Genomic DNA, 25,845 nt, shown 5'->3' with positions numbered 1-25,845 from the left:
TCTTTTCTTTTTTTGACATTACAATAATGATAGACAGGGGAAAATGTGCTGACATTTGATGCCATGCAATCACACAAGTACAGTGATAGATTCCCATGAAAAACAACTCGACTGCAATCCTCCTTCACTTCACCCTCACAATCTGAGTCTGTGCCAGAACATTCCTCCAGATCTCTCTCTCTCTCTCTCTCTCTCTCTCTCTCTCTCTCACTCTCTCTCTCTCTCTCTCTCACTCTCTCTCTCCTACACATGTGTTTTCCAGCTGTGTTTGAGGCCTCCCCCAGAAAAGCTGAGCTGTACGGAAGAGTTTTCTTTAGAAAACAAGAAATCAAATAATGCTTTACTTTCTCTATACAAGTTGCATTTTACAAAATCATAGCTTTTTAAGTTTTGCACAGGTAACACCACTCAAATTTCTGTCGTTTATTATGAATTTATAGTACAAGCATTTCTGTGTTTGTTGCTGTTAGGAGAATACAGAGATTTGAGCATGTTAAATCAGTGATGCCATCATCAGCTTCTCTTCTGTTTTCTTGTTCATAGGCGTCAGATGTGGCTAAAGAGACATTTGTTCCACCAGGTCAGTACCAGTGTTGTTACACATGTAGTTCTCCGTGCTCAGGACATTTGATTCAATAAATTGGATGATGAAGGCCAGCGTCCTGCAGAGTTTAGCTCCAGCTCCCAACACACTTGTCTTCATAACCGTGGTTCAGGTGTGAGCTCTGCAGGACAGTGGTCCTCCAGGAGCAGGTCTGGAGTAAAGTTTCACACTGTTCATGTTTTCTCAGATGATGATTGCATGTTGAGGGATGCCAGCAGTCAGAGAATCCCCAGACTCACAGTGAAGGTAAAACAACACATCCTCCAGACTGTGTCACACTTAATAAGAGAAGAGATTTGTAAACCGCATAAAACAGCTAATTTGTACATGAGCCATAACTTCAGTTGTTCACATTCAGAAACACAGTGTTCATATCCATAAGATGATACCATGGTATTTAGAGATTTAGCATTAATAAACTTAACTTAAATTCTTAAATACATCATTATATTACTCATCTGTTCTCTAGATAACTGTTTTGTCATTCGTCATCGAAAAATCTGTATCAGTAAATTAATATTACCCATGCAGTACTTGCGTTGTATTTCTTGTGTGCTAAATTTTTAGTTTTAATATAGTAGTGGATATTTATCGTTCATAGAAAAACCTGTATGCAACACTGTGTCCCATCCAAACAAGATTAAAAAACAAAAAATGTCCTGTGTTTGGTCTGAGATTTCCAGCTGTATTTGTTCTGGGTGTTACAGTGTGAGGTGAACAGTGCTGCCCTCTGCTGGCACACATGTGCACTGGAGTCTCAAACTCCGTCTGAAACCTCTGCTTATTCAAAGTATTTGTGTGTGTTTTAGAGCAGAGAGCACTGCCTGTCTCTGCTGCAGGAGTGTCTGACCAACCACAGGGGGGCAGCAGAGCTCTCACACAGGTAATGCAGACATCAAACATCACCCTGTCTTATTGTTGCAATGCTAGATCTTTCTGTTTCAAAATACTCCTTAGATGCAGCAGTTTTTGTCCATTGGTAGTAGTGGTGTGTTTTTATCAAGGATAATAATAGGGCTGCAAAATGATTAGTTGCAATTAATCGATTCAATATAAAAGTTTGTTTACACACTTTATGTACTGTGTATATTATTATGTATAGAAATACACACACATACATGTATATATTAAGGGAAAATATGTTTGATTTATCATTTATATGCAACATATTTATATGAAACTATATACAAGTGTTACAAGTATATATATATATATATATATATATATATATAAATATATATATATATATATATATATATATATATATTATAAATAAACACAGTACACACACAAAGTATGTAAACATTATTAAAACTGTAATTTTTAATCGATTAATCATTTTACAGTCCTAGTAGGGGTGTAACGATACGCGTATTCGTATTGAACCGTTCGGTACGACGCTTTCGGTTCGGTACACGGTACGCATTATGTATACCGAACGGTTCGTTGGAGTAATTAATTATATTTGAAAAAAAAAAAAAAAAGAGAGAGAGAGAAATATAATGATATGCGTTCAACAAGGTAGCCCAATAACCCAAACAACGTAACAGGCAACGCCCCTGACACTCCCGAAGAAGAAAAAAACACCATCTTATATGTTTATGTTAGGCTACTCAGCAGGCGCTCGCTCACTCAGTACGCGCTGAAGGCTCGTTGCAAAATAGCCAATGCGTTTAACAGACTAGAAATGAGAAGATCCTCCAATAACCAACAGGTCTGGTGTTTGGGTGCACTTTGGATTCCCTTTAAGCTATAATGGTGATGGCAAGAGAGTGGTGGATAAAAAAACAACGGTATGTCGCATCTGCAACATGACAGGGTACACCAGCGAAAAAAAAAAAAAAAAAAAAAAAAAACACCAGCGGGAATATCTGGGATATATGCGTCAGTACTATCTGGGAAAAGACGAAAAAAAGGAGAAACATGCACGCAGCAAACTATCCCTGCAGCATTTAGACACTATAGCTTACAGGGAATCCAACCCAAACACCAGACCTGTTGGTTATTTTAGGATCTTATATTTCTGGTCTGTTAAATGCATTCGACATTTTGCAACGAGCCTTCAGCGCGTGCTGAGTGAGCGAGCGCCTTAGGGGCCGTTCACATATCGCGCCTAAAAACGCATGGAAAACGCTAAGCGCGTCTTTCTCCTCCTTTCCAAAGCGCTCGGGCAGAAGCGCTCATGAGGCGTCTGTCTTTGCTAAGCAACAATGACGTGCTCTCTCCATGAGACGCGGAAATTTCAGCGAAGGATAAATGGATTTGCAGCTCTAAAAATCGCTTGCAGTAGCTCTGCTACTAAATTTATTTCAAAATTGCAATCCATATACAACTATGATCAGCTGTTCCTTCATCTTGGCTGAGCTCTCAACGTTGTTACGGGAAAGGATGAAGCTGATTGGTTAGTTCTTGTCACATGACCCGCGGTGCGCTTGCGGCATTCTGAAAAGTTGAGATGTTTTTACATTTTGCTGTATCTAAAACGTATCGAACCGAACCGAACCGAACCGAACCGTGACATCAGTGTATCGTATCGAACCGAACCGTGAATTTTGTGAACCGTTACACCCCTAAGTCCTAGATAATACAAACACTTTGTTTCAAGTTTGTACGATGTAAATTTATTTATTTATTTTTATTAAATTTTTTTAATGTGTCTTGTGCTTTATTTGGTCAAAAATACAATACATCACATGATTCTTTAGAAATCATTCTAATATTCATGAATTCTTTATAGTTCAAAAGAACAGCATTTATCTGAAATAAAAATCTTCTGTAACTATATAAGTCTTTACTTTCACTACTAACAGTGTAATGCATCCTTCCTGAATATAAGTGTTAATTTCTTCAATCAATCTATCAATCAATCAATCAATCAATCAATCATTGTCACTGATCCCAATCTTTTTAATAGTTGTGTATGTCAATTTCTCATATCGCTTATATGGTTTCATGATAATATCTTGTGAAGAACATCCTGGGACTTCTTGTTGTCATAAATGATTGGGGACATGTCCTTATTATATATAATATAATATAATATTAAAAGAAGAATACATTATTAAAGTGCTCCTATTATGTTGTGATTGGTCTACGATGTACAGCGATGTTGAAAATGATAATAGTTCTGTATTTTGAACGCTATAGAAAATATAAACATCTATTATTTTTCATACTTCCAGGATGTGATTCTGTTGGTCCAAATAAACAGGATACTGATCAATCTTTGAACAGCAAGCATTTTGTGAATCCCACAGATTAGAGAAGCAGTCGTCAGTAGAATGACGTGTTTGAGGGCAGGAAGTTGTTCAATAGATGATAGGAGTGCATTATACAAATGTCTTTCCCCATGATGTGTAGCCATAACAGAAATGGGATTTGAGTTACTAACGACTGGTTTAAGTTGTTCAGAGTTGATTCTTTCTTTGCAGAACTTTGCAGATCATTGACATACAGCTACTTTACACACTGCATGAAAGGCAATTTGTAAATGGCATAATGGGGCACTTTAATATTATTAAAAAGTTAAGTAATGTCATATGTAATCTGATGTCATTTGTAATGGTTGTTTTGGTATATATTCTTCCTATCACCAGCTCTGATACACTTGACGAGGCTGTAGAAATAGAGCACGAGATCTTCAGAGCCAGTAAATCAGCAAACCTGTACAAGGCTTCGGTTCTCAAGAGAGTGAGTGTTACTAATGCGTGTTAATCTCATCTCATTCAAAACTAATTGTCTGTTATGTGTATTTATCAGTGACGTGCTACAGTAAACTCACATATAACTCTCTCCAGGTGTCAGAGATGAAGAAAAGCGCAGCTGCAAGTGTTGCTGAAGAGAAACGGTCTGAATCGAATGAAGAGACGGCGACCTGCTCTTCATCATCTCAACCTCTAGACGGCTTCACTTCGGCCTCTCAAGTCTACTCAGTGAGCCAATCACAGTTTGTCTTTAAAGACCGGTGGAAATGCAAACTTAAAATGTGTTTAAACTTGTGCTGTCAAACGATTAATTGCGATTACTCACATCCAAAATAAAGGTTTTTGTTTACATATGTATTAAAATAAAATAAATATATATATATATTTGTACTGTTTATTTATTATGTATATATAAATACAAACACATGGCTGTATATATTGTGACAAATGTACATGTATTTATATGTATATATTTATATTAATCTAAATGATATTCTATATAAATATATTTAATATATAAACATTTATAAATATATACATGCATGTGTGTATGTACATAATAAATAAACACACACATTATGTAAACAAAAACTTTTATTTTGGATGCAATTAATCGTTTAACAGCATTAGTTTAAACCAACTTTCAGTATGAAATAATTAGCGCTGTCAAACAATCAATCGTGATTAATCGCATCCCAATAAAAAAAATGTTTACATTATGTGTTAGTGTGTGTACTGTGTGTATTTATTATGTGTATATAAATACACACACATGCATGTGTATATATTTATGAAAAATTTTAAGTTTATATATTAAATATATATATATATATATATATATATATATATATATATATATATATATATATATATATATATATATATATATATATATTATAAGAATCTAAATATATAAATGTTTATACATGTAAACAATATTTTTCAATATTTTCAAAATATATACTGTGTGTGTGTGAGTGTGTATAAACATTAGTAAAAAAATATACACAGTACACAAACATATATCATGTAAACAAAAACTTTTATTTTGGATACGATCAATCAATTGACCGCACTATAAATTATATATTGCTGGACTTTCTGGGATTCAGTTGGACCAAGAAATATATATATATATAAATTGAAGTTGAATACGGTTTTATCCAGAGTGAAAGCAGACAAGTAAAAAATACAAATAGTCTTCATCTTTTTTTAATCCCCTTCTAGCTGAAGAGGAAGCGTGTAGGAGCAGGATTTCGTGGCTCGTCCAGCCTGTTTCAGACAGCTGGAGATCTGCTGAAGAACTCTCAGAAAGAGACGCTTGCCGCAGACAAGAGACCTGGAGACCCCATCTGTGAGGAAGAGGAGCAGGTGGAAACCGGAGAAACACTGCAGATGAAAAGCAGTAAAACAACTCCTGCTGACTCGTCTCCCATCAAAGCCAAAACCAGCACGGCTACGCCCCTGAGCAGCCCCAGTAAAAAACTCACTAAGAAACAGCAGAAACTAGCAGAAGCGGCCAAAGACATGCGCCGCATATCACAGTATTTCGGAAAAAAGCAAGTGGACACCGCTCAGATGAAAACAGGAAGTGTTATATCCGAGCCCGAGGAAGAAGCATCTCAGAATCACTCGTCTTCACCAAATCACACAGACTTAATAACAAAGATCAGCACGTCTACAGATGTAGAAACCTCTACTGGTGTTCTTCAGCAACAGAGTCCATCTGCAGAAGAGATGGCCAACCGAGACGGGACGTCCACGAACACTGAGATCACAGCAGACCCAGCGGTTCAGGGGTATGACGGAGGAAGACGCATCTTTGAGATTTAACATGACTTCTGAATGTGCTCTGAACTCTTGTTTCTTTGTCCAAACAGAGAGCATCACCAATCTGACGCCCAGCGAAAATCACCAAAACAAGTAACACCACAAATATTCTTTATCAAAAGGGGTCATATGCCCCCTTTAACACTTTTTAGGAGCTGTCAGTCATGTCAGTAGTTTTTATCCACTTATTTCTTTTCCACAGTCACATGAGAACAGATCACCGTCTCCTCCAGCGAAACGCAGCCGCGTGATGAAGGACACTAAGAGAGTGACCTTTGACCCGGTGGTGCAGGAGACACAGTTTGACACCGTGGTGAACGGAGACGCCGCTGGGACCTCGCGAACGCCTGTGACGCTCAAAGAAGCTGCCGATATCGTGGTGCGCTGCCTGGATCCGTTCTACAAAAAGGGCAAATTTGCAACAAAGGTGATTTTTCTCAACTGTTGGGTCTCACGTCTGTTTAAAATATTAGACTAAGTTTTATTTTGAATAATTTCCCCCAGGATCTGTTCAAATCCTTTGCCCGTTTCCTCTCCCATCTTCTCACGGAGGGAAAAACTGCATATCGAGGCCAAGGTGAGACTATCCTTAACCTCATTAAAATCCAACAACAACAACATCACACAGTTTCCTGGGTGCTGATTTAGCTTTGCTGTTCCCCCCCACAGTGAAGATGGAAGCAAAGAGCCTGATCAAGAGCTTCTTCAGCAGGATTCAGCGCTGTGAGAGCGAGACAGACTGGAGACACTTGAAAGTGGAGGACAGATAGCCGTCGTCTTCATTATGTCCCTTCATCCACACCTCTGGAGCTCCACCCATCCCTTTATTGTCAGAGATGTCGTGTGTTTCGCAGCATGCTGCTGTATATCTCAGGTGTATGGAGGCGGCCTTAGCGTACATTGCACATTAATATGAAGCGCTATGAAAAAATACTGTTTTATTTTTGAAGTCAAGCAACAGACCTCAATAGCTGTTATGTAGCATTAGTTGCTTATAATGCTCTCAGAGTATTAGGAACTGTAATGAAATCTACATTAAAAGACAAATGTTTACAAATGAAAGAATTGATGCTGGATAATTTATGAGGTGTAATTGGTTAGTTGCTTGTCTGTGCTTGTCCGCTTTTCCCAGCAGCCTCGGCTGCTGAAATATTTTCTGCATGAATTTTACCCACAGGGATTAACAAAAGATCCTTACATGTTTAGGCCATGAACCAAATCAACCCACTCCCAGATGAATCACCACAATAGATGTGTCCCAGTTTACATTCTTATGTATTGTACTATTCATTTTTGTAGTATAAATATTGTGATTAGTTAAAAAAAAATTCTAAACGAAATACCAGAATAATGCACTTGAAGTCTGGAAATGTTGCAACTTTAATTACTTAATAATGGAGGAGGGTCTCCAGTCAATCAGATGTTGGATGACAAAAGATCCTTATAACATTCATACACTAGACGATAAGACGATAATAATCTTGTACTTTTAACATCTTTACGAGTGCAAGAACTGCACATCAGCATTGCTAATTGATATAATGGACCCTTTTCACAAGACTGTGATGACGTGTTTCAGTGATCATCATTTTCTTTTGCTATTTGAGCGAGTGGGAAAGCAAAAACATATTTTTGTTGTACTCTATGATGACTTCCGCTGCTGATAAACTTGGATGTGAAGAAGCTCCATTGGATCTGAAACGCTTGCTATTGTTTTACATTGACTTTTGTTTCTGTTGTAACAGATACTTCTCTGATTGGTGGATCGCTCTTCAGGATTATGGGTAGTGTAGTTCTTCACTGGGAATTAAGCTATTAATGCTTTTGTAAAGTATAGTTCTTTTATACTTAGCTAGAAGTCACGTCAAGTCACCTTTATTTATATAGTGCTTTAAACAAAATACATTGCGTCAAAGCACTGAACAACATTCATTATGAAAACAGTGTGTCAATAATGCAAAATGACAGTTAAAGGCAGTTCATCATTGAATTCAGTGAGTCATCTCTGTTCAGTTTAAATAGTATCTGTGCAATCAAGTCAATGATATCGCTGTAGATGAAGTGTCCCCAGCTAAGCAAGCCAGAGGCGACAGCGGCAAGGAACCGAAACTCCATCGGTGACAGAATGGAGAAAAACCAGGCTCAGTTTTTAGGGCGGTAGAGGTCCTTTCTATGTGCTGATCCACCATCATGTCTGGATAAGTACTGGATCCGGGTGACTGCAGTGACCCTCTGATCTGGATACAGACTGGATCTGGTGGCCACGGTGACCTCGAAATAAGAGAGAAACAGACAAATATTAGCGTAGATGCCATTCTTCTAATGATGTAGAAGGTACATTGGGTGGTATGGGAAGTTTTCCCGGTTCCGGTTTACCTAATTAATGCAGCTTAAAAATCCTTTAACGGATTTGGATATTAAAAGCATATTAGTGTGTTATGAGTAAGCCAGGTTAAAGAAATGGGTCTTTAATCTAGAACTGCAAGAGTGTGTCTACCTCCCGAACAATGTTAGGTAGGTTATTCCAGAGTTTAGGCGCCAAATAGGAAAAGGATCTGCCGCCCGCAGATTTTGATATTCTAGGTATAATCAAATTGCCTGAGTTTTGAGAACATAGCGGACGTAGAGGAGTATAATGTAAAAGGAGCTCATTCAAATACTGAGGTGCTAAACCATTCAGGGCTTTATAAGTAATAAGCAATATTTTAAAATCTATACGATGTTTGATAGGGAGCCAGTGCAGTGTTGACAGGACTGGGCTAATATGGTCATACTTCCTGGTTCTAGTAAGAACTCTTTCTGCTGCAGTTTGGACTAGCTGTAGTTTGTTTACCAAGCGTGCAGAACAACCACCCAATAAAGCATTACAATAATCTAACCTTGAGGTCATAAATGCATGGATTAACATTTCTGCATTTAACATTGAGAGCATAGGCCATAGTTTAGATATATTTTTGAGATGGAAAAATGCTGTTTTTCAAATGCTAGAAACATGGCTTTCTAAGGAAAGATTGCGATCAAGTATAAATAAGTATAGAAGATATATCTATATGTAGCCTTCTAAATCATCACTTACCTTTGAGGTCTTGAAATGTGTGTGTTATTAAATTAATGTTATATTAATGTTTTTTACTGGGAGTTAGGAACCTGACTGCTTTTGTTTTATTTCTCAGATATTTATGCTACATTTTTGGTTAACATCTTTTTGTTCATTTTTCTTTTTTTGTTCTTTTTCTTCTCCTTGCACCAAAGCCATAATCAAGTCTCATTTCATTAAATCTGGTTTTGTGCTATTATTAGGCACTTCTAAAATTACACCTTCAACGTGCCATTGTCTTCTCCGCCGCGGGAAACCTGCTCGAAATAAACCAGTTTAACGCTCCAGTCTCTGCTGAATGGAGACCCATAATTATGCCTCTTCAGACTAGCAGCACTCAGATTCCCGGACGAGCGGATTATTGTGTTTGTCAGATTCTCTCAGTACAGTAGAGGAGAAGGAGATGGTCCTGTTCTGCGTGGTTAATCGACTCATGAATATTTATAACCTTAGACGACGTGTCAGTTAATTTCTCAGTGGCAAAGTTTTTGCTCGTGCGTAATAATTAGAACTTGAAGATGTTTGCATGTGTCTCTAAAATTGTAATCTTATGGTCAATTTGAGTTGGATGTAAAATCAAAGTTAGTTGTTAAAATAAATTATGGTTAATACAAATAAGGTATTTCTCACTCTTAATTTCGAAGTAAAACATAACTAGGCTATTTTTGCCTGACTTACACTAAATCGGTTGTGATTTAACTATTGAATATTGATTAGGTCGTGAGGACGTTACGTGAAAGCTCTGCCAATGGCGAACGCGTGTTTGTGAATATTAAAAGAGTCTGTTAACGTGGCTCTGTAACCGTCCAATGGCGAAGTGTTCGTTCATGAATATTAATAAGAATGTCTTCCCAACGGTCCTTCATCACTCGGGCGAAACCAACGGGATGTTTTTGGGAACTGTCTTGAGGAGCGATATCAGCCTTTAGCACGGCAGTGGGAGGGGTTGAGCGTGTCACAACTAAATGGCAACAGCGTGATATACATATAGCCTATATATATTTTTGTATTCAATAGGTAATATCTCGTGGAATGCCGGAAACACTTCCCGCTAACGGAGCGTGTATTTGCAGTAACGTTAAGACAAGCCCGCTGTTCATCATCGTTGCCTTTACCACAGCGTTGAGCGGATTCCTCGACTCTGACATTTATTTGGCAAGAACCCGTGAAAATAGGTGGATTAAAAAGTGTTTTAACTCTGCTTTTCCCCTTTCGTATCGTTAAAAAAGCCCGTGTTTTCCGTTGTGTGCGGCAAAAAAGCGCCAGGAAAAGTCCGATGTTGAACCTCCTCATGTGTTATTTGTATCGCTTTGATAGATCAGCGCATCTCTGAGCTTCCGGCGTCCACCGCGACACACTGATGCTCCGAGCCGCCGGGATGGACGAGTTTGTGACGGAAGAAGACGAGCCCTGGTACGACCAGAGGGACCTGGAGCAAGGTAAGAGATACACACACCACAAACCGCAGCAGTTTGACAACAAAGCCTGCTGTGTGTGTGTGTGTGTGTGTGTGTGTGTGTGGTCGAACGACAAACCGTGCACAAAGAAAGTGCTCATTGTGTGTGGAAACAGTACTCTCCTCTGTCTCCAGAGAGGGATTTGTCTTGGTCGTGTCATATTTGCATGTACAGTCAGAAATGAGGGATGAGGCTGAAGGTTAAGATGCATCTGTGAGGACTGTAAATAGATGACGTCTTCCTCTGGATCTGTGTCAGTCCAGATGCTCAACATCAGCTCAGTCTGCTTTAATCTCCTCATCATGAGCCGGCTCTGCGGTGTCACAGTACTAGTGTGTTATTATTGAGTACAGATGCATCGCCCAGACTCTTCTGAGTTTCTTCTAAATGTCATTTAGTGATAAATTCATCAGCTGGTAGAGAAGAGTTGTTCCTGTATCTATCCATTAGGAACAGCTGGAGAAAGCACTGTGAACTCACTGGTCAAATAGGAGCCGTGCACATTTGACTCCTGGACTGAATGATGTTCATAAAATGCAACCTCTGTTTAACATTTCTGACTGGATTATTTTTCATTAGTCCGTTCATACTCTGAGAAGTGTCATCCCGTTGTGTTTGAATGAGAAGAAGATGGACGGCTCAGATGCACCTCTCTCTGTGGGGTTTGGGATGATGTCATTGCCCTCTGGATTGAATGGCTGTAAAACGCTGATCCAGAGCACAGCCCGTGACCGATCTCGGAGGTTTTCAGGACACGTTGTTCTACTGTCCTCTAGAAGTGATGAGCCAGTAACTATATTAAATCAGAGGGATCTGTCCTGTGCTTGTGCAGTCGCTGGGATTGGGAAGAAAGGCAGATGGGGAATGCTGAGTATTTGGGGAATTTGGTGGAAACTGGAGCAGTGATCTTTTAGCCGAGGGGGATTGCAGAGGCGCTTCGTTAGGAACGGATTTAGTTATTCTTTTCTGAATGTAATGAGTCAAGCAAAGATTTTCTGTTGCTGTAGATTTGTTTTCTTTCTAAAAATTACTTTTCTGATAGTGATCGACCGATGTATCGGTTTACCGATATTTTTCCCGATATTTAAGCATTTTTCCATAATCGGGTATCGGTTTTGTAATATCGGATTCGCCGATTTACGGCGCCATCTTGTGGCCGTTTTGAGATTTCCGCCATTGCAGCCCGGGCGTCTGAGGTGATCAGTCAACAACAACTCAGTGCACAGGTAAAGTATATGTTCTACTTGGTTTGCTTTAATTAATCAACTTTATTTAACATAACAGACATGCACAAATGAGATCTGAGACATAAATTCCTGATATAGTTAATTTATGCAGCTTGTTTCTAAACAATTGAGACGAACTCATCGAGTTACGTAGTGTTCGTCATGTCCTGCTCCAATAAAGACGTATCTTTAAATGAATTAAATAAAACAGACATGAATGAGTGCATGTTGAAAATAAAAAAAAATGTTTTTTTTATTCTTTTATTATGTGTTTTATGTTCTGTCGCTGTTATTCTGTTGTACTGCGGAGCTTCTGTCACGAAAACAAATTCCTCGTACGCTATGTGTAAACATACCTGGCAATAAAGCTCATTCTGATTCTGAGTCTGATTCTGAAAAGCGTTGAATTTAATTCTCTATCTGTTGTATTTGCTCACCATTAGTCTAGAAGAGAAAGTTTGTTCATATTGCTTAGCAACTGACGGATGATCTGGAGGCTTAAGCACGGCCACTGAATGAAACTTTTGACAAGATTATCTTGTTTAAACACCCTAGATTATATTTTAATTTACTACATAACAAATATTTCGCTAATACACATATAAATATAGCCTACCGCTTTGTGGAAATTAATTATTTATTATCTCCATGCGCGATCGCGGTTGATTAAGTTATAATCAAACAGCACTTTGTCAGTTGGCATATCATGATTAAACATTTATTAAATTTAGATCATAAAATGCCAACTGACAAGTGCTGTTTAACTTTATATAGTCTCGGGAAAAAAAGTTTGTTCATATTGCTCAGCACCTGACTGGGTTGATGATCAGGAAGCCTCAAGCAATGCCACTGAATGAAACTTTTGACAAGATTATCTTGTTTAAACACAGTAGATTATATTATCATTTACTACATAACAATTATTTCGCTAATACACATATACATATACCGCTTTGTGGAAATTAATTATTTATTATCTCCATGCGCGATCGCGGTTGATTAAATTATAGTCAAACAGCACTTTGTCAGTTGGCATTTCATGATCTAACGTTAGATTGAATCTAGATCATAAAATGCCAACTGACAAGTGCTGTTTAATTTTATATAGTCTCAGGATAAAAGTTCGTTCATATTGCTCAGCACCTGACTGGGTTGATGATCAGGAAGCCTCAAGCATGGCCACTGCATGACATTTTTGAAGGAAGCAGGCTTACAGGGCAGAATGCTGAAAGACTCTGTTTTCTACACTAAAACCTAGTTCTGCTTAACTGGGAGTATTAAGTTACAATACTAAATAGCTATGCACTCCTAAATAGCCCTCCCGCCCCCACCAATATGTTAGAATCATTTTTGTGCTTTATTTTTTTACCCATTTTTATTTTTTTACCTCATCAAAGCTTTTATTCTAAAACAAAGACACCTGCACTTGCACAGTGCACTTACATTTTTTGGACTCAGACCCCTCTATTTATTTGTGTATAAATATAAAGTTTTTTTGTATGCAAGGAAGGAGTGATTGTTATAAATAAAATGTTTTTTTTCAGCTCATTTGTGTTGTAATAATTGTCAGAAACAGAAGTATAACAGTAAATAAATATCGGTTCTGCATATCGGTTATCGGGTACATAAACATGCAAATAATCGGTATCGGTATCGGTTATAAAAAATCAATATCGGTCGATCACTATTTTCTGACTCTTAATGTAAAACACACCTGTGATATAAATGAGTGCGTCTTGACATGGTCTAAGAACACTGCTTATCTGCAGCACAATCAGCATCTTCAAAGCTTTGTTATTTTGTGTTATTTAAGTATCATTGAGATGCTATTATAGTTTGTATTAGTACTTGAAAAGAGTTTTTACTAGTGATGTCAAACAATTAATCGCGATTAATCGCATCCAAAATAAGTTTTCGTTTACATACAAATTATATATGTGTGTGCTGTTTATATTTATTATGTGTAAAAAGAAATACAAACACATTCATGTATTTTCATGTACATTCAACATATTTAAAAATATGTTATGCTTGTATATTACATTTACTTAGATGCACATACATGTATAAAGTAAACAAAACTTATTTTGGATGTGATTAATCGCGATTAAACACTCGTTTTTATAGTTGCGGTTTTACATTTTAATTTGAAAGCTTTAATAATTTTGTTGTATTTTTAATGAAAAATTATAACAAAATTTTAAAACTGAACAAAATTATAATTTAACATTTCTATTTATTTGTATTATTTTCATTCTAGCTTTAATTTCAGTCAAGTACATCAAGTTAAACTAAATAAAAAATGAGATGTTTTTTGTTTGTTTTATTTGCTTTTTTTATTATTTTATTTTATATATATATATATATATATATATATATATATATATATATATATATATAAATATATATATATATATTTAGTTTGTATAATAACTCTGTGACTTACTGCTTAAAACCATTTTAGCTTAGAATAATGCTCAATTTCTCTCTAGTTATTTTAGTATGTCCTCTTATCATCTGCATTGGCTCCCCTGCACCTTTATTGTAATATGCTTTGTTTGCTTATGAGCCGCGCTTCAGAGATGCATCACCAGCTCCAGGAAGGTCTCTAACAGCCACGATTGTGTGTTTTTCTCACAATCAAATTAGCTGAGTAATATTCATGCACTCTGTGTTAATGGTCATACAGAGGCCTAACACACAATCTCTTGCAGAGACGCCATATTGATCTCTTTCAGACTCTCTCAATGGTCGAAGCAATCCATCACAAGAGGAAATGCTGTTTCAGAAAGTGCAGAGTGAAATATCACCATTGCTCAGTCTGTGGCGTTTTGATAAATATCCCGATGACACTCTAGTTTTGGAGTGGACTGTTGGTTCAGCCTAGGGGCGGACAGTATGAGCGCAGTTTTATATCACTTCACCCTGAAGAGTGATTTAGCCTGCTGACCCAACAGCACTGGGTTTAGTGTGGATTCACTCTGCCACAGCCGTGGAGGAAAGAGAGAGATCATTAAAGCTGCATGATCTGATTAGGACTCCAGACAGCACCGTCTCTTCTGAAGGGATGATACAGATGGTCAGAGTACAGGTGAAAGATGACATCCTTCTAATCTTCATCTTCAGCCAAGAGCACGAAGCTCACAGTGGATGGAGATAATCAGCCTTTATTGCAGATGACACATCTTGTGCAATAGAAATTTTGTCTCAGCACGTTTTCACTTGATCATGCCATGTTTTTAGTCTATTATAGTTGCATTTTGTTACATAACACATAATTCTGTGTGATAAGCTGGTTACTTGAACAGTGCTGTTTGCTCATGCAAAAGAGATTTAAACAAACCTCTAAGCAAAACCATTAGACTTTGACTCCTAATTCATCCTGCACATTTGTGCTATAGATGTGTATGATGCTGTGTTGTTACTAAAATTCTAAATTATGTTTACCAGATGGTTTAATGGAATATTTATTTTCATTTTATTTATCCTAAATTATGTTATTCAGAATTACATTCCATTCAATTAAGTAAAAAAAAAAAAAAATAACAATTTAATAATTTATTAGAAATTAAACATAATGGTGCCTTATGATTGTTTTTTTTTCTGTGACTCTAAAATGTATGATTTAATACAAAATATTATATAAAACAATGGTATCCAGATAAGTGCAAAAAGAAAAAGTAATCCTTTTAAAGTGTGTGTGTTTTTTTTTTTTTTTTTTAAGAAATAGTTTTTGGCAAACAAAAACTGTGCTGCACAACAAAAGTTCTACTATTTAAATTAAAACATAGATGGAAAATCGTTAATACTGTTTAATATTCTTTAAAAATAGGGTTTTAATAACTTTTTTTTTGACGGTTATAGTGAAGACAGACAACAGAGCAATTCTGTATAAAACAAAAGTGGTATGTTTTAATGTAACCTTTTTTTGGAATTTTTTGTATTTATTTGAAGGAATCAAAAGAGCAGTTTCATATTTGTATTTCAGCAGCTCAGATACTATTTCACATCGCAGTTTGATTAAATGTAAAGCCCTCCTTTTGATTTGTAAATCCAGTTTTTGCTCTGAAACTCTGTTAAACAGTAAATAGTTTTTAATGACTGGATTCCGTAGTTTCTTCTGTTTTCACAGACTCACTGTCTGTGAGTCATAGGGACATATAAGAAAACATCACACACTTATTAGTGTTTTACAAAATCTGTGAAGGAGCACCTTGAACATGTTTTCATGGTGTTTCTTGCAGGTAGAGGCTGTAGTGATTCAGCTTGAGCAGTAGTTGTGAATGGCTCTGCTCTTGTCTTGGGTTTGCTGTCATGTGTTGTGTGTTGATATGAAACTACACGTGCAGAAATGTTGAGTGCACATGAGGCCTATATATGTCCTCCAGCCTCAGGCGAGTGAGGCATGCTGAGATCATGCGTCTGGTCACGTGCATGCTAGCTTGAAAGTCCTCCTTGGGAAAGTTAATTAAGGAAAAATCTTTAATTGGGACGTGGCTCCTCCGAGATCACAGCTGACCTTGTTTCACGGCTGTCACTAAAAATCAGATTGTGCTGTTATTATGAGTGATGAGAATTCACTGCTATGACATCAGACCAATAGTAATACAGTAAGGATGCACAATATTCATAACCATTGCAATCTGTAGACATTTTTTTTTTAATTATGAAAATGTTCTATTTCAAAATATTTTTGCCTCTATTATCATGAAAATTATGTTATGGCTAACATCAGGAATTATTTTCCCCCCAATATAAAATAATGATTAATGGCTTCCATAAGAAGTTCAATAGATAGCAACATATTTGTTTCCCAAAACCATATTTCCACTGAACATTGCAAATGTGTGCAATTGGAACTAAAGCTTTAGACCTGTGGTTAGAAGAATAGTTAGTATGAGATGTGGACTCTTGGGAAAAATAAACAAGCTAATATATGGTACATGCTGTATATTTTATTTCATATATATATATATGTTTTATTCTACGTCTTTTAGGTTATCAAGAGAATGAAAGCACATCATTGAAGAGTGCGTGTGTGTGTGGATGTGCTGTAGTATCCTGGAGCAAGACACAACCAACCCAGGCTTATTAGAAATATGTGCCTCTAAATACATTTATGCAACTGTGTTACGTAACTTACTGTATGTTTCAAAGTGAAACGTCCTGTGACTGGCGCTTAAACAAGGGTTCAATACGTGACCCTGCTGTGTTTTTATTATGTTGCTTATGGTACATATTACGGTGGTTCATAATTCAAATATCCAGGGAGTGTATCATGTTGGACAAAACACCTACATTAAACCCAACCCTAAACCTACCCCATAGTGTTAACAAATGCAGAACTGGTATAAAAAAAAACACATTTGTTGATGTAAGCGTGCCATTTGAACTTCCTTATATGCAGGCTCAAACTGTTTTTGTGGAACTCTAGTTTCACGGGATTCGCACCTGAGCTCGAACTCTGTACCCCGTGAGTTCAACTCTTTACCGAACAAACCTACTGAATATAAAAAAAACATACATATGAAGCTGGATATGTGACGCTAATATCCAAAAATATCAGTTTTCAAATGCCGCGGCATGTTAAAATTGTTTTCAATTCACAACATGATATTCCTCAAGTAGTTTTCAAGAAAATGAGGCTTTATTAATCGAAACTGTGGACCTGCAAATTATACTTTGTCTTTGTGTGAAAAGGAGTTTTACTGCCTCTAGTGTCCATTTGAACTGGAAACTGCAGTGATTCATATGTATAGATATGTTTATATTTAAGTTTTGCAGAAATGTTTTTAGAGGCACGTGTTTCCAATGCGCCAGTATTGGATGAAACAGGGAATTATACTGCAAATAAAGAAAAATTATAATAAAGAAACTAATCCGATCATTAGAACAGTCCTATATTTTGTATTGGTATATTTTTGAAACAACTTGGTTTAATGACAGATGTGCAGTTTGAACCATTCTCAGAACCAACACACACAGGTGTCACTGAAAATAAATGATAATAAAAAATGTTTAAGGTAAGTGGTTGCAAACTATTTATTTTAGCTACATGTAGGAAAAAAAGTGTTTCTCTCCAGCACACACGGAGGAAAGCGTGTTACACTGTGGCACGAAGCGCTCTTGTATGATTAATGCTCATGGTGCTCGGTGTTTCCTGGCTTTAGTATGTTAGCGTTGTCTCTGACACTGTCTCTTCTCATGATAAATCTCTGCATTCATATCAGTTTAATGGAGGTCAACTCCCACCTCCCACGATGTCACTTCCTCCCTGTGTGTGACACCGTCTGTTATCATGTTCCCTGGGTATTAAAACCCCTTCTGCGTGGACTGGAGGACCGTGTTTGTGTCTCTGGATGATGATGGGGGTTTAGTGTCAAATCCCACTTAGCTCTATGGAGATATGGAAAGAAACAAGGGATCATGGGAGATGTTTTCTGACAGAACAGTATTTCCATTTTTTAATAATAATAAAAGTGTCAGAAGGCTGAAACCTAGCAGAATGGACAGTGTTGACCTTATTACACGCACTTCACTTTACCGTGAGCCGAGTCTTCGTCTTTGATTTCTGAAGTTGTGTCTTGGCTGACGTCATTCTGGCTCATGTTCGACAGAAAACACGGAGGATTAAATCAAAATCACCTCCTTCAGGCTGAATTAACAGCAGGATTTTCTCTGACCTCGTTTCACTCTTTCTCAGATTTCTACACACTAATTCCAGCTTCAGCAGAGAAACACACGTGGCTTTAATGAGACCGAGCTGCTAAAACATAACACATAACAACACAAAATCCATTTGTTTTATTTGAACAGTAATGTTATGTTGTGTAAGTTCATAAGCACAAGGTGCAGAAAAACGGCACAGTTTGGTGAAAAGATGAAAGAAATGCATAACTCTATTCTCATTCGTCACTGTTGTTGTGGGTTCTGTTTAATTGCCCCATAGAAATGAATGGGTAGCCATGGTATCCAGGATCTGTTTTGTTGCAGATTCCCTGATATTGTACGGTTTGTTTTGTCTCAGATCTGCACTTGGCAGCTGAGCTGGGGAAAACCCTGCTGGAGCGCAACAAGGAGCTGGAGGACTCGCTGCAGCAGATGTACATCAACAATGAGGAGCAGGTGCAGGAAATTGAGGTACGGAGCTGTCTGGGGCTGTGAATGCATCATTTCCTGATCCAAAACATTCACATTATTCTGCTTATCTGGGAACTAAATAGACATGTTTCTCAAAAACCAAGTTCAGAAATGTTAAAACGCTTAATAGCCATCAAATTTTTTTAATTATTATTATTTTTTTTTAAATAACCCTCATATTGGAAAATGGAGTTAAGTATTAAAAGCAGTAATTTTAAATGTATTCCATTTGATTTCTGCGTCCTTAAATACAATCAGAATTCAGTTTGCTGCCTAAATTCAAATTTAGAAACACAATGATTCTTAATTACATTCTTAATTGCGCTCAACCCTGTCGTGACCTCTGACCTGCGTGTCTCAGTGAAGAATCATTTGTCCTGATTTCGTGTCAGTGCTTATCTCCCGATGAGCCAATTACACATCATCATGATGCTAACGGAGCGCGTTTGTAGACGAGCGCATGCGGCGGGATCCAGATCCTCTGAACAAAGACTCTTTTGCTTCTCCGAGAACAATGAGGAGCTGTTTCTCGCAGCTGTTTAAATACCGGTCTCATTCTGGATGGATTGCACAACATTTCGATATTTCAGGAACTGTTATGTTTTGGCTGCCGCCTTATGAATACAAGCACTGAGAAAACTGGAAATTGTAAGGTGTTTATGGTCTTAATCCTGGTGAAGGAAAGCTCAGTGTAATATTGAGCACAAAAACACATTTCACAAGAGATTACAAGATTTCCACAAGAATGGCATTTCATAATGGATTGAACACAGGTGCGAGTTTTGTTTAAGAACATATGACTCCATCACAAAAAACTAGTGCTGTCAAATGATTAATTTAATCCAAAATATGAGTATATATGTGTGTGTGTACTGTGTATACTTATTAATGTGTATATATAAATAAACACACATTCACATGTATATATCTAAGAACATGCTGTTTATATGTTCAATATATTTATCTGTAATATAAAATATAAGAATATAAATATTTCAGAATATTTACTGTGTGTGTGTTTTTATATATATATATATATATATATATATATATATATATATATATTACACACAAATACACAGTACACATACATATATTTTGTAAACAAAAACTTATTTTGGATGCGATTTAATCATTTGACAGCTGTAAAAAACAAAGATATTGTTGTATTTCTCTATTAAAATATTATGATTAACAGACACATTCTATTTAGCAGTTTTTCACGAACATTGCACATTAGGTTTACATAATATCAGCATTTTTAGTTCATTTACTAATACAAATTGATTCACTATGTTTCCATCCACCAATTTTTATGCCCGTTTTAGGATATCGATTTGAGAATAAATTCTAAAAATGTGCATAAAAAAGTACATGCTCAACTAAGTAGGATAAATTTATTTTCCAGTAAGAAAACTTGCGCATAAACTATGATGGAAACCTTTTACCTAATAAATTCCTTTTAATGTGCATCAAAAAAGATGCATTGGGACAGCATACCTCGACCAACCAATGGTCTGAGCTTGTTGCACAGACTCTGAAAGGCAAGTTATGTTATTATATTACTTGATCAAAGTCTGATTAATGTGCCTTGTTATAATTAACCCCCAGAACTATGTTTCGTCTTCACACTCTGAATTTATTGTATACAAAATTGCATACAAATATTATATACAGTGCCTTCTCCTACTGCAGCAAATGAACATTTCTTTGTGATATTCAGTGCAAGTTAATCAGGAACTGATGATTTTGTTCTCTTCAACTCTGATGGAAATGCTGCTTTGGTGGTTTTATGCGATATTGCAATTTAGCCCATAAGTTTAATTAGTAACTTTGGATGGAAACATAGCTACTGATTCATTCAGCTACTGAAGTTCAACTCTATTAAAACATTGTCTATATGAAACACAAAACTAGTCTTGAGAAAATGTAACGACCAAATAAAAACATATATGGCATGGTGGGCTTATGCATGCGTCTCTGTGTCAGTATTTGACCAAGCAGATGGAGATGATGCGCGAGATGAACGAGCAGCACGCTAAAGTGTACGAGCAGTTGGACGTGACGGCACGAGAGCTGGAGATAACCAATGAAAAACTGGTTCTGGAGAGCAAAGCTTCTCAGCAGAAGATTGACAGGTGAGCCACACTTTATCAGAGCATCATGGGAAACACACAAAACAATGAGGATTTCAGTACCGAAAATTAGCAACATTATCAGCTCATCACTTAACACTCACAGGTCCCTTAAATCAAAGTCTTGCACTCTGGCAAAGGTTCAGCTCATGAATATTAATTTGGTCTTGCCGACTTTGCATTAGAACCCTCCTGGAACTTCAAACAATTAATATTCATGAGCTAAACCTGTGCTACAGGAGGATTCATTTTTCAATTATTAAAATGATATCAGGGCAGTTACATTATTGAAAGGCTGATTAATAATTTCTGTATTATCAGACAATCCAATGGCAATGCCAGAGAACCTTATATTTCTGATTTGGTCTTGCTAGTCATGTTTTCGAGACTAGTCATAAGATAACTCTTTACCCCTTGGCTGCTAGTTGGTCAAACTAGTTTTGTCTTAACAATCGGTTTATGCAACTGTCCCAGAGTTATGGTGGCTGGCTGATGGCAGATGTATTGACACAGATTGACGAGTACTATAGAGATGCTGCAGGGGCAGGTGGACACGCTAACTGCTCGGGTGGAGGAATTGCGCACTTTGGAAGAGCTCAGGGTTCGCAGAGAGAAGAAAGAGAGGAGAAAGACTGTGCACTCGTTCCCCTGCCTCAAAGAACTCTGCACCGCTCCCAGGTACGTCCCGTTTATTACGTCTGCGGTGGAGTAATGTTGTGTCCACAGGGAAGAATGACTATGAGTCACTTCCAAGGAAGAAGGAACAGAATGAAAAAGACCTTAGTCAGGGTTTAGATTCTGAACAAAAACACAGCTGTGAGGGACAGAAGTACAGCGTCTTCAGTGGGCTGGACTGTTTAACAAAACAGAGATTTAGCTGGTTAAAAATCTCTCTGGAAAACAAAACGAAAACCTTTTAGTAGAAAAAAAAAAAAACCTCCACAAACAATTTCAAGTGCTCTGAATTTTGAAAATGTCACGCGATCTAGGACCTTTATACAGTGCCTGCCATTGTGAAGACTTTAAGTCTGTCCCTCACTGCCTCATTTTTATCATGAAATTCCTAAAATTTAGCATATATTTTCAGCAAAAATTAAAGGTATAATATGTAAGTTTTTACCACTAGAGGTCGCATTTTCAAAACTTTGACATTGTAAAGGAGGATGTTCACAGATGAGGTAATGAAATATTTTTTTGTATTATCTGTATCTTCCCAGTTATTAAAACAACGAATAAATTATACAAATAATGCAAGCAAAGCACACTGACATTGTCAAAGAACATTATGACTAACTCGAGTCAAAGTCCCTGTAAGACGAGTCCTGTCACACACTTCAGCGTTTTCAGCCATTCACAACTATAGGAGTGACACGTCTTGGGTAATCAGTCTTTGCTTAAGTCTAGCTGTGTTTAAGCACTCTCAGAAAACTCCCCTTATAATCAGTAAATCTGTCTATCCATGGTTTTATGAATGAATCCTCTTACATCATACGTACATCTGTACTTTGTTGTTTATGATGAGAGAATTTGAGGCGTGGGAGCTAATTCGCACATGAAAATGCGAAACATTGAGCATTTTTTGCCGTAGTTTCTACAGGCGGAAACCGAGGATAGTGCAGATATTATGTCATTTATAGGTGACAACGACTAGGGACGAGCCATTATAAAAAAATTGATAGATCTGGATCAGAAAATCCTTGGCAACTTTTGGGATAACGCAAGTACACAGCTGCATTAAATATTTCACACTGTGCAAGTAGTTTTTGGATATTCTGTTACGAAAATCTTTAATGTTTATCATACTTCTCATTATAAAATTCAATATGGCATCTCTCCTTTCAAGGTCTGAATGTTGTAGTTCATTAAGCTCATTTACCAGCATTTCCCCCACCATAATTCAACTTTCGCATTTACTTTCAATATCCTTTGAATAATTTTAAGCACATTTCGAGATATAAGTTTTTAAAAGGGTCCTGTAGTCTAGAATATCCAGGGTATCCAGAAAATAAAATATTATTTTGAGCAATTTTAGACAATGTTTGTTTCAGCCCTAATAAATGCACCTTATATATGCAGTATTTATATAAATTGCTGTTTGTGAGTGAATTCCAAATAAAATGCCTTTAAAATAGTTGGGAATCCTGAAAATTGTGCATTTTAAAGGGATCATGAACTGCCTCTGCTTTTTATTTTGAACTGTTCTCTGAAGTCCACCTTTTATCAAGATTAAAAAAAAAAAAACATTTGTAAGGAATTGGAACACTCTGTTTGAATAGCTATGGTGGATTAAAGTCAGAATTATGAATATGTTTAAATGTTCTTTTTTTTTTTTTGTCAGTACAATAAATCTGGCCAAACAAGTCTGCTCTCTGGTGACACCTGCCAGAATTCTCCAAATATTTAGTCTTATTAAATTTTCCCCCTACAAGCTTTTGCTCACCTCTTCTATCTTGCTTACATTCATCCTCATTCCTTCCTTCCAATAAACAGCCAATAAACACAACCAAGTTCTGCCCAACATTTTTCTGTCGCCACATCAATTACATTGTGACTTTTAAAAATATCTTACCGTGCAATATTATTGTTGTCTCTAAACACAAAGTTTTGTTCTTTGGATCCATCTTTGTCCCAATGGTTTGGGGTTTCTTTTCCAGGTACGAGGATAGTTTCATGGTGTCTGACCCAGGCAGCGGTGACCTACAAGAGTGTCAGCCTGCTGACGAAGAGAACGAACATCTGCGTGTGATGGTGTCATCTTTGCGCACCGCTGTAGCGGCTGAACGTGGACGGCGTGAGGCGGCTGAACGGGAATGTGGCGCAGTGATTCAAGAGTTTGAGCGTTTGGAACAGCGCCTCATGGGGGCAGAGAACTGCCAGCGGCGTGTGCACGAGCTGGAGGCGGAGCTCCAGGAGATGCAGCTGCTCCGCAAGTCCCGAGCCTGCCTCCTGAGCGGAGACGAGGGCCTGGAGCAGACGCTGCTCAACTGCGCCCCCGAGACAGACACGCCGGAGGATGCAGTTATGGCTGGAATGCAGAACGGGGATGCGAATGATGGAGCAGCACCCGTCCGGAAGAGTTGCAGTGATACGGCTCTAGATGCCATCTCTGCGGTCGATGCCTCTGGGAGACGCAAAGGCAGCTACGCGCTTCACGCCAACGGCGTCCGGAAGAGGGGCATGTCCATCCTCCGAGAGGTGGACGAGCAGTATCACGCCCTTCTGGAGAAGTACGAGGAGCTGCTCGGGAAGTGTCGACGCAATGAGGAGAGTCTATGCCACGCTGGGGTGCAGACCTCCCGTCCCGTGTCCAGAGACCCGTCCATGAAGGAATGCCGGGCCGCAGAGCCCCAGCAGCTGCCCACTCCTCCGCAGACGCCCTCTACTCCAGAGGCCCTGGAGGGAATCAGTCGGCAAGTGGAGGCTGTGGACAAACGGCTCAGCCAAAACACTCCAGAGTATAAAGCCCTCTTCAAGGAGATCTTTTCCCGCTTACAGAGGACCAAGAGCGACATAAACTCCACCAAAGGGAGAAAAAGCGGAAAATAGCCCATTTTGCTCTTAACATGTGTATCACTGATTTCTTTCCCTGGTCTCTCATGTAATGTCTTACATATTTTTTTAATAGAGAGACGTTTAGATACATCTGTAATTTAGCACAGATCATCCATGAATTATTTGGTGCCACATATCAAGGGACAAATGGTGGTTTTCTGGACGTTTGAGTCCTCATGTGCTAATGTGCCAGGTTGGCCTTTTAGGGTAGACCATATTACTCACTATTGGTTAAACTGTAACCATAATCACCCCAAAGTTAATCAAGCACAGGAAGTTCATTGCTGATTATTTCCTTTCTCACATGTTGTGTATTACGTGTAATGGATAACCACAGCATTGTGTAACCACTTTTGTTCAATATTAAATCACACTTTGCTTTATAAGGTTGTTTGATACTTTTATTACCTTGAGCGTGGATGAATGAGTGGAGTGATCAAGATGGAGCTGCTGTAGGGTTGTGTCTAGATGGAAACGCTTGTTCTGGGAAAAATCTGACATGCAACATTTGAAGACTCTTGCAGCAATCATCGTCTTCATGTGCCGCCCACAGACTGACCACATGACTCACATTTCTCACAAAACTGGCCCGCAATAGCAGAAAACCACTAGTTCTAATCTTGCTGACTTTGGGAGTTTGGGTGAATCCACAAGGAACTAAAGATGCTCACGAGGTTGCTACAATGAGGGAGCACTAGTCACGGGGCTTACTAAAGTTGATCAGGTTAGTTCCATCGGGTCTTGTTCAGAAGATTTCCAGAGTGTTGTTTTAGGCACTTGATAGTAAAAGACACCAACAAGCATAACTTGGAAGTTTATAGCAACTAGTACTTTCAATAACACTGATCACAAAGTCCCCATACCTTTGTTTCTACATTGGCCCATTTTTGGTGTTGTCAAGCATTTTGAATAACCTCATCCCTCATAAAGCTGAAAGTAAACTTCCGTTGTCTGCTTGCAGCCCAATTTTTGTGCGTGCATGGACAACTGGTCCAGTAGGGCAGGGATGGGCTATACTCTGGTCCTGCAGGGTCCAGTCTCCTTGCGGAGTTTAGTTAAACCCCTCCATTGACAACGAGAGCCAATGAACCCATTTGGTG

At 37.9% G+C, this 25,845-nt stretch overlaps 2 protein-coding genes across 3 annotated transcripts in view; both read left to right on the top strand.

The window, feature by feature from the left end:
- Positions 1 to 7,200, top strand: part of recql5 (RecQ helicase-like 5) — a 23,194-nt gene extending 15,994 nt beyond the window's left edge. Inside the window, exons 10-19 of the mRNA XM_026207417.1 lie at positions 544 to 580; positions 792 to 850; positions 1,414 to 1,487; positions 4,201 to 4,294; positions 4,402 to 4,536; positions 5,536 to 6,107; positions 6,189 to 6,231; positions 6,341 to 6,565; positions 6,643 to 6,715; positions 6,808 to 7,200. Of these exons, the coding sequence (XP_026063202.1) occupies positions 544 to 580; positions 792 to 850; positions 1,414 to 1,487; positions 4,201 to 4,294; positions 4,402 to 4,536; positions 5,536 to 6,107; positions 6,189 to 6,231; positions 6,341 to 6,565; positions 6,643 to 6,715; positions 6,808 to 6,908 (1,413 nt within the window). The 3' untranslated portion in view covers positions 6,909 to 7,200. The remainder of the gene's footprint in view (positions 1 to 543; positions 581 to 791; positions 851 to 1,413; positions 1,488 to 4,200; positions 4,295 to 4,401; positions 4,537 to 5,535; positions 6,108 to 6,188; positions 6,232 to 6,340; positions 6,566 to 6,642; positions 6,716 to 6,807) is intronic.
- A 2,881-nt stretch (positions 7,201 to 10,081) lies between these two features.
- Positions 10,082 to 25,131, top strand: cdr2l (cerebellar degeneration-related protein 2-like). Of its 2 annotated transcripts, none has more exons than XM_026207414.1 (6): positions 10,082 to 10,307; positions 10,553 to 10,674; positions 18,946 to 19,058; positions 21,048 to 21,196; positions 21,707 to 21,871; positions 23,848 to 24,739. In XM_026207414.1, exons 2-6 carry the CDS (start codon positions 10,596 to 10,598, stop codon positions 24,737 to 24,739), a joined length of 1,398 nt encoding a protein of 465 aa, XP_026063199.1. In that variant the 5' UTR covers positions 10,082 to 10,307; positions 10,553 to 10,595. The 2 variants fall into 2 exon arrangements, with proteins under 2 accessions (XP_026063199.1, XP_026063198.1); XM_026207413.1 differs by having other exon boundaries at positions 10,084 to 10,410; positions 23,848 to 25,131.
- The last annotated feature ends 714 nt before the right edge of the window (positions 25,132 to 25,845 follow it).

Source organism: Carassius auratus, chromosome 28, assembly GCF_003368295.1.
Source record: "Carassius auratus strain Wakin chromosome 28, ASM336829v1, whole genome shotgun sequence".
Taxonomy (NCBI): domain Eukaryota; kingdom Metazoa; phylum Chordata; class Actinopteri; order Cypriniformes; family Cyprinidae; genus Carassius; species Carassius auratus.
The sequence above is the reverse complement of the archived record's forward strand: the minus strand, read 5'-3'. Positions and strand labels throughout refer to the sequence as shown.

Coding starts and splice junctions, on each gene's coding strand:
- cdr2l (XM_026207413.1), top strand. CDS start 10,596: ATGCTCCGAGCCGCCGGGATGGACGAGTTTGTGACGGAAGAAGACGAG. Junction 19,059..21,047: donor AGCAGGTGCAGGAAATTGAG/GTACGGAGCTGT, acceptor TCTCTGTGTCAG/TATTTGACCAAGCAGATGGA. Junction 21,872..23,847: donor GAACTCTGCACCGCTCCCAG/GTACGTCCCGTT, acceptor TTTCTTTTCCAG/GTACGAGGATAGTTTCATGG.